The sequence below is a fragment of the Jaculus jaculus genome, chromosome 2 (genome assembly GCF_020740685.1).
Source record: "Jaculus jaculus isolate mJacJac1 chromosome 2, mJacJac1.mat.Y.cur, whole genome shotgun sequence".
Classification (NCBI taxonomy): domain Eukaryota; kingdom Metazoa; phylum Chordata; class Mammalia; order Rodentia; family Dipodidae; genus Jaculus; species Jaculus jaculus.
Window position 1 is genome coordinate 55,232,815 of NC_059103.1, and position 9,597 is coordinate 55,242,411.

Genomic DNA, 9,597 nt, shown 5'->3' on the forward strand with positions numbered 1-9,597 from the left:
CTCTCTCTCCCTCTATCTGTCTTTCTCTCTGTGTCTGTCGCTCTCAAATAAATAAATTTAAAAAAAAATTAAAAAAAAAAGAGACAGATATGTGCTCAGGAGCATGTCATTGCAGCATTGTTCATTCAAATAGTAAAAGGAACAGCTGAACAGTATCTTCCAGGAGGGGCTATTTGATATGCTGTGGAATACTCACACAGTGGAACATTACACTACACATCTAATTATCCAAGAAAAGGAAGGCCCATCTCTACATACTGATAGTGAAATGCCTACAAAGCAGTAAGTGAAATAAATGGCTACAGAGCTTAATTACATTGAGTTTACAACCCATACATGTAGTTATGTGCACACAAACATATGTGTGTGTGTATAAAATGTCTTCCAAGAATGCGCAACCTTGATAATAGTGGCTCCTGTTTTATGTGAATATGTGTAGTGTGCAGTGATCATATGTTACTGTAACTAGATCAAAACATTTTGTAAAGGGAATCTTTCTTGATGTTGACTAGCAGGACTGATTTCCACGGGGCTGGGATTAAGGGTAGGCCCTCCTTAGATCTGTACTGTCAAGAGATTTTCTCCAGTTCTACACGATTCTATCATGCTGGCAGACAGAATCATGGGAGATTTAGGTTCTAGTCTTTTCCACAATCTAACTGTTAAACTCACTTAATTCCTCATAAAACTGGAGCCCTTAGAGGACATTTGAGATCATTTCCAGTTTTTAACCTTTATTTTCTCCCAAATGAAGTCTTCTACTCTTCCAGTAACTTTTATGTCCTTTCTCATAGTCTTGCTTAGATGTTTTTGACTAAGGCTGGCAGAAGGCCACTGAACTTCTACAATGAAGTTACTCTGTGATTTTCCAAAACAGAGGATGTGCCTTAAAGGGATCTATGGAAGTTGCCAAGAGAAGCCATAGGAGTAAAAAAGGTAGACTGGGACAGTTTTTTCCAAGCACATCTGTCTGTGAACACATGCACAAGTGTGAACACACAACTGAAACAAATACTAAACTAGCTATCCTTCCATGGCACTCATGCATTTTTTCTGTTCTACTTAATTCTGTTTTAGTTTATGTGCTCCATTCTGTCACATTTCATTTGAAAACAAGAGGCAAGCAAAGAGCAGTTGTGTGGGTTTTATGATCCACAATGCATTAATAACTATACTGTGAAAAGGTGCTATGTTAGAAAGATTATTAGATATTTCACCAGTTTTTAAAATTAATCCACAAATTCAGAATGGGGCCAGTGGAATAAATACGCTATGGGAAACATATGCCTTAGATAGAGAATAGGTTTGCTTTCCTCAAATAGTCCTATTATTAATCCAGGTGTGGTGGCACACGCCTTTAATCCCAGCACTCGGGAGGCAGAGGTAGGAGGGTTGCCGTGAGTTCGAGGCCACCCTGAGACTACATAGTGAATTCCAGATCAGCCTGGGCTTGTGTGAGACCCTACCTCAAAATACCAAAAAAATAAAAATAAAAAAATAATAATAATCGTCCTATTATTGCCGCCAGTATTCTGAGTGAGTGGGTCTTATCATTGCCAGTAGCAAGGCTGGGGAGCTCTCCAGACAGAGAGCAGATAGACACTTCTACACAGCTTGCCAGGGTCTTGTCATCATTAGTGAGGTAACTCAGAGATGAGATAAAGTAAGGTCTCAGGAAAGTGTTTTATTACAGAGAAAAAGTGAGTGTCTTCTTCTCAAGAGCGATGGCTTTATGCAACTTTCCTTTGATCTTTCTAAGTCTGATTTCAAGATCTGGCTCTTCTGTTATTGTAAAAAATCAGAATGTTTTCTAATTCTTTAACCTAAATGAAGGCTCTAAAATCTACTAGTTCTTACTTGGCATGAAATGGCAAGGTTGGTATAAATCTGTCTCTAGCCATTGTTTTGTTTGTAGGAGGATTTGGCTTTACTAGTTGACTTTTCCATAAAATATTTTAAAAGCTCTATACATTGAAAACTACATGTAACATCTCAGAAAAGAACAGGGGTAATGCTTGGTAATCTCTACAGGCAAAGCTTGAGGTCTGGGGAGTGATTTTTTTTTTTTTTTTAATCCATGCCTGTGAATTCTTGATTCATGGGATCCTGGAGGAGAGACCTGAAATAAAGACACAGGAGCCAGAGGTCTTATGCATCTGACACTTTATTGCAGAGAGCCTAGCATTTTTATATCCAAGGCAATTAGGGAACACATCTTGAAAAACAAAGTTGTTTTTACAGACTCAAGCTCCACGGAAACTAGTCATGATACTCAAGGACAAACACTAAACTGAGAACAAATGTTATCTTAGAGAAAATAAGAAATAGGGCAACACGAACACATGCACACCACGATTCAAGAGATTGACCGACATGTTCTGAACCCTTCCTTTCAGGAACATAACTGTCAAGGAGAGCCTTCCTCATCCTTACGGTCATTAACTCCTTTGGCCCTGTGCACGTGTTCTGACACATGCCAAGTGTTGGAAGTCTTGGGAGTGTTTGTTTTTGATTCTGAGCAGACCAAAAGTGTGACAAAAGCCCAGGGACACTTTCTTGGCCCTGAGAAGATCCATCTATGGATACAAGAAGAACATGAGGGCTGGGGATGAAGCTTGGTGGGAGAGCACTTGCTTAGCATGTGATCCCCCAAACTTCCCCAAAATGGCATTAGATAAGTAGGGATGCTGTTGATTGACAGGGATCGATGTCAGGTGTCTTTCTGAGCTGTTCTTCACATTTTTGGAGACAAAGTCTCTCACTGAACCCAGAGCTCACCCATTCAGCTGGACTACCTAGTGAGCAAGCCATAGATACCCTTCTGTTCCTATCTCCCCAGTGCTGGGATTACAGGCATGTGCCTCAGTGCCTGGCTTTTTCATGGTTCTTGATAACCAAACTTAGGTCATCATGCTTGTGAGAAGAGTACCTTACGAACTGAGCCATCTCCCCAGAACCCCTGTTCTTAGAAAGTACTGCCTGTGTCCAATATTCAGTGGAGCTCATGTTTAAGTTTTTAAAGTCCGTAAAATATCTTTTGATTGAGTACTTATTTTGAAATTCATGTTAGCTTGTCACCACTCATTATTTATGCTGCATTGGCTAATCCCAAGCGCTGTCGCAATGCAAAGTGCTTGAAGGACTCCCTGAAGAATTTACTGGCTCCCATTACATTGCTAGATAACTATTATTAGACTAAACAAAGAAATCACTGGTGAATCACTGAATAAAGAAAAATAGAAATACAGCTAGAAAAGGGATTAATTAGGAACTTGGAAGATGTCTCAGTGGTTAAAAGTGCTTGCTTGTAAAGCATGCCCCAGGGGTTTGATTCCACACATTTGCTTGTAGTAAATATTCAGTGGCAATAGATCCTGGCATGTATGCACACACACACACACACACACATACGTGTATGCTCACAAATAAATAAATAAAATTTTATTTTTAATATTTTAGAGAGAGAGGGAGGGAGAAAGCGAGAGAATATGGGTGCACCAGGGCCTCTAGGCACTGCAAACAAACTCCAGATGCATGCATCACTATGTGCATCTGGCTTTACTTGGGGAACCAAACCTGGGTCCTTAGGCATTGCAGGCAAGCACATTAATCACTGAGCCATCTTTCCAGACCCAAATAAAATTTTAAAAAGGAAGGAGTTAATTGTATGTTGTGATTTTCTTGAAACATTTCTGTTTGAGAAATATCATGAGTATTGAGTTATTTCTCTCAGAAGAAATATTCCTTTCATTATATATGGCTAATGAAATTGAGGTTTACAAATAAATTGTATTCCTTGAATTATTTCCAAAAGTGTTTAGAATTTTTCCAGTGGATAAAGACTGCTTGCAATAAGTATAAAAATTGGGCTGGAGAGATGGGTTAGCGGTTAAGCGCTTGCCTGTGAAGCCTAAGGACCCCAGTTCGAAGCTCGGTTCCCCAGGTCCCACATTAGCCAGATGCACAAGGGGGCGCACGCGTCTGGAGTTCGTTTGCAGTGGCTGGAAGCCCTGGCGCGCCCATTCTCTCTCTCTCCCTCTATCTGTCTTTCTCTCTGTGTCTGTCGCTCTCAAATAAATAAATAAAAATTAAAAAAAAATTGCCATGGTGATTACTCAAGGAGGTTTGGTTCCTAGAAAGATGAAGTACTGTGAACCACAATGAGCCAAGTTGAAGCTGCCAATCAAGTTTCATCTTTTAGGTTCCATGGTAGCTGTTGCAGTCCGGTTCGTGTTGTTAGTAGAAATCACCCAACCAAGAGCAGCTTGTGGGAAAAAGAGGTTTATTTTGGCTTATAGGCTCTAGGGGAAGCTCCACGATGGCAGGGGAAAATGATGGCATGAGCAGAGGGTGCACATCACCTCCTGGCCAACATAAGGTGGAAAACAGCAACAGGAGAGCGTGCCAAACACCAACAAGGGGAAATTGGCTATAATACCCATAAGCCCCCCCCCCCCCCAAATATACTCCCTTCAGGAGGCTTTAATTTCCAGTTGTCATCATCTGGGGAACCTAACATCCAGAACACCTAAGTTTGTGGAGGACACCTGAATCAAACCACCAATTAGTTCCAGCAGCCTCCTTGGTATGCCAGAATCTCTTGATGCTCAAGTCTCTTAAAACAAAGTAGTTATCTGGGGCTGGAGAAATGGTTTAATGGTTAAGATACTGGCCTGTGGAGCCTAAGGATCTAGGTTTGATTCCTCAGTAAGCATGTAAGCCAGACACACATGGCAATACATGCATCTGGAGTTTGTTTGCAGTGGCTAGAGACTCTGGCATTCTCTTACTCTCTCTCTGCCTTTATCTCTCAAGAAACCAAATAAATAAAAATAAAATATTTAAAATGAATATATATATAATATAATAAAATAAATAAAAATAATTAAATAAAAATAAAATATTTAAAATGTATATATATATATATATATATATATATATATATAGTATATAATCTATGCACACACTCCCATATACTTTGTCATTTTTGGATTACTTGTAATATCTGATACAACATAAATTACTACATATGTCATGCACATATATATGGAAAAAACTATATTTTCATTATTGTATATAGTGCTGGAGGACAAATTTATGGCTAGGCAAATCACTACATCATTGAGCTATCCAGCACTTATACTAAGCTACTTAGGGGATAATGATGAGAAAAAAATGTACATGTTCAATACAGATGCAATTTTTATTTTTTGAATCGTTTTGGTCCATAGTTGGTTTAATCTTCTGATGTGGAACCTTGTGTTTATGGAGTGTTGTCTCTCTCCTCTTCCATCTCCTCCCCTCTTTCTTCTCTCCCCTCTCCTCTCTTCCTTCCTTGCCTCCTTCTGGTCCCTAGGCCCATCCCTTCCCTCTTCTTCTCTCCTCACTCCCCTCTTTTGTGTTATCATAGCTGCAGGATAGTGTTTGCCTTTAAGTGGTCCTATATTTAATTAGTTCAATAGCAGGATGAGGTTTGAGGGACACTTAAGGAAGGAAAGGCTCAGTTATATAATGGTTTTAGTTCCTAAGCTAGTGGATGGAGGGTACAGCATCAGAATGCAGAGGCTGTACCCACAGGGCTTGTGACCTTGGGGCTGGTCCAAGTTAGCTGCTAAGCACCTAGGCCCTGTCTTTTCTTTCTGCCCTGCAGGATGGCAGTGCTCCCTATGGGGCCAGGTATGTGGGCTCCATGGTGGCTGATGTTCATCGCACCCTGGTCTATGGAGGAATCTTCATGTATCCAGCCAATCAGAAGAGTCCTAAGGGAAAGGTAACTTTCCTGTATCCACTGGCTGTTATTGGCTCAGTGATCCACTGGGGTTCTTTTCTCTTCAGGCCTGATGTGTGGCTATTGATCTCTTTTGGGGCATGTGTGTCAGTGGGAGGATGGAAAAATTGAAACAAGGTCTGATTTCCACTAATGAGTTATTTTGACTAATTAATTTTATTTTTTTAAATTTATTTGAGAGACAGAGAAAGGGAGAGAGAGAGAGAGAGAGAGAGAGAGAGAGAGAGAGAGAGAGAGAGAGAGAGAGAGAGAGAGAGAGAGAGAGAGAGAGAATGGGCATGCCAGGGCCTTCAGCCACTGCAAACAAACTTCAGACACATGTACCACCTTGTGTATTTGGCTTACATGGTTATTGTCGAATTGAACCTGGGTCCTTTAGCTTTGCAGGCAAGTGTGTTAATTGCTGAGCTATCTCTGCAGCCCTCCACTCATGAGTTTGTAGGCTGTGGCAGGTTTGGGGAAGGGAAGGCTGGCATGATGCATGGTGATGCCTGATGATGCTTTTCCTTCTCTGGTCTCATGTCGATCACTTTCCATGGACCGCGTGAGCTCATCTCCCACTAACTTTCATTGGAAGCACCTACTGATTTGGGATCATTGACCTTCTAGAGGATCTAATGAAAGCTATCAATTTTATTTTTAGAAAATTTATTAACATCCACTTTGCATTAATTTTTGGAGGATTCACATAGGCCCTTAGATACATTTAAAAATACCCTAGAGAATTCCCAAACACCAGAATGAAAACTTCCATTCAGAATTCCTTCAGTGTTTCTGGAAAGGTAGTTTCTAGAAACTCTAACTGCAACTTTATGACACAGTACCAAAAATACTCATTATCAAGTGGAAATCTTGTGATACAAAGTCATTTATCTTTATTAGCACCTCCCATAGAAATGTGTCTCAGAGGCTGGGGGTGCTGATGGAAAGAAAATTGCAACAGAGGATTGAGTGAGACAGTTAAAGATGGGAAAGTTCTGAATAGAACCATGCTTGCCACATACTTGGCACCAACAGGTATAACATAAAGACTAGTTATTACTAATTATGTAAATGTGAGTCTGAAAATATCCACATATGATTACACAAATGTGCCCTATAAACACATGCAGTTCATAAACAAATCTGTTGATGGCAATATGACCACTGACCATACCGAAGGTACCCTTGGTTCCTGAGCTCCATGTTTCATCTCTTGGTTTCTGTGTCATGTTTGTTTGTAGACACATGCATGAAATGTGCATGTGTGCACACACATACATACTTCTCTCCTGTGTGGACATGCCTCTGTTTGGCTGTGAGTAGATCATAGTTGTCAAAAAAGAGTAGATCACAGAGACATGGCCTACAGGCTAAAGTGCTTTTTTGCTGTGAAGACCAGTTGTCTACATGGGAGTATTCGAGGTCACAGAAAATGTGACTTGGCTCCAGAAAGTGCTTTTCAAAATAATGCTGAAGTTTAAAAAGCATCTGAACCAACTAATTGCTAATTGCTTACAGCCTGACTTCATTATCTAACATTCAAGTTAGCTTGGGCTACATAGCAAGACCCTATCTCAAAAGACAAAGCCAAGGGCTGGAGAGATGGCTTAGCGGTTAAGCGCTTGCCTGTGAAGCCTAAGGACCCCGGTTGGAGGCTCGGTTCCCCAGGTCCCACATTAGCCAGATGCACAAGGGGGCGAACGCGTCTGGAGTTCGTTTGCAGAGGCTGGAAGCCCTGGCGCGCCCATTCTCTCTCTCTCCCTCTATCTGTCTTTCTCTCTGTGTTTGTCACTCTCAAAAAAAAAAAATTAAAAAAAAAAAGACAAAGCCAAGTCAGGCACAGTGGTGCATGCCTTTAATTCCATTGCTTGAGAGGCAGAGGATCAATGTGAGTTCAAGACCAGGCTGGGGCTATAGAGTGGGTTCTAGGTTACTCTGGGCTATAGTGAGACTCTACCTTGAAAATAACCAAAAATTAAAAAAAATGAAACAACACAAAGCCAAAGGTAAACTGAAAAAGAGGCAGGTCTCGCCGGGTGTGGTGGTGCACGCCTTTAATCCCAGCACTCGGGAGGCAGAGGTAGCAGGATCACTGTGAGTTCGAGGCCACCTTGAGATAACATAGTAAATTCCAGGTCAGCCTGGGCTAGAGTGAGACCTTACCTCTAAACACCAAAAGAAAAAAAAAAAAAAGAAGCAGGTCTCGTAGGCACAGAGGTCATGTGATAGGCAGGTAGGGGTCTCAGCTACACCTGGCCAGGCCAGAGGTTTCTCTCAAGGTCACATGATGAGTCCCAGCACCTGCACCAGTCTATTGTGGGTCGGAAAGCCCAGGCATCACTCACATTTACCACACAAGCCCATGCTCACTGAGCACGCTCACCGTGTACACTCAGGATGCAGCTCAGAATTTATTGTCCTCCTCTAGTTTGGTGGAACATAACAGTTACGTTGTCATCTTGGGGGAGAAATACCTGACTAGAAGCAGCTTATGGAAGAAAAGGGTTTATTCTGCTTCAGTTTGGAGAGGCAGTTTCATTATGGTAGGGAAAGTGTGGCGGGAGCAGATAGCTGGGCGTCCCATCTTCAACACCAGTACGGAGACAGTAGAGGGGGTGAGCTGAGTGCTGCGCAGGACACATTTCCTCCAGCAAGGGTCCACCTCCAAAGGACCTCCAACCTCACCAAACAGCACCAACAAGTGGGGATTAATTGTTCAAACACATGAGTATACAGGAGACATTTTACATTCAAACTATCACACAGTTTGTATGTTGGCCTTTTGCACAACTTACATCTACCTCTCTCTGTCTCTCCCCAGCTCCGGCTCCTGTATGAATGCAATCCTGTGGCCTACATCATTGAGCAGGCAGGAGGCATGGCAACCACAGGCAGCCAGCCTGTGTTAGATGTGAAACCAGAGAATATTCACCAGCGAGTCCCTCTCATTCTGGGCTCCCCAGATGATGTTCAGGAATATCTTGCCTGTGTGCAGAGGAACCAGGCAGGCAGGTAGTGGGTGTGGCCTGCGAGTCTTCTTCTTGTTGTCTTGCACTCTGTGCTAAGGACTGATGGTGATTGGTAAATGGAGGTGTCATGGATGAGGAAAAAGTGCCAACCCTCCAGATCACACTCGAAAAAGCAGCAGCCAACCGTCACAGGGTTAAGAGCAAGAAGCAATGCTATGGTCAAAGGGCTACAAATAAAACTTCACATGTGAAAAGAATACTTCTGTGTGTCACCTGTCACAATCAGTAGCAAATAGTCAAGAAGGAGCTATAATTCTATGTCTACCAACTCATCTTGTCACCAGCTGTCCACTTGGGGGTAAGAAGCTCATAGATCCGTTATGAATTGTCATGAAATTTCAATTTAGCTTTGTGTGTGTGTGTTCATGTGTGTGAGCAGATGTGTGGAGGCCAGAGGTTGACATTAGTTGTTTTCCTCACTCACTTACATCTTAATTTTGAGACAAGATCGTCCACTGAACCCAGAACTCATCAATCTGTCTAGCTAGACAGCAAGCCCTGGGGATCCTCCTCTCCTCAGCCTCCCCAGCACTGGGCTTACAGGCACACACCACCATGCCTGGCTCTTACAAGGGAGCTGGAGATCTGAACTCATGCCCTCAAGCCTGCACAGCAAACACTTTTCCCATTGAGCTGTTTCCCCAGCCTTCAATTTAGTTTCTTGTTGACTAGTTTCCTTCTCCATATATAAAATGTATTATGTACAAAAACGTATGCTGATTAAAATTTAGTAGAAGTTGGCTAAGTTTTGAGTTATAAATCTCATGGCTATTAAATGATCAAGTTTCTGACTGAGAC

General features: G+C 41.9%; 1 protein-coding gene across 1 annotated transcript in view; it reads left to right on the forward strand.

Annotated features, from left to right (window-relative positions):
• Fbp2 (fructose-bisphosphatase 2) overlaps positions 1–8,961 on the forward strand; it is a 28,647-nt gene extending 19,686 nt beyond the window's left edge. The window contains exons 6-7 of the mRNA XM_004656862.3: positions 5,651–5,770; positions 8,592–8,961. Coding sequence (XP_004656919.2) covers positions 5,651–5,770; positions 8,592–8,786 — 315 coding nt within the window. The 3' untranslated portion in view covers positions 8,787–8,961. The remainder of the gene's footprint in view (positions 1–5,650; positions 5,771–8,591) is intronic.
• Positions 8,962–9,597: the final 636 nt, after the last annotated feature.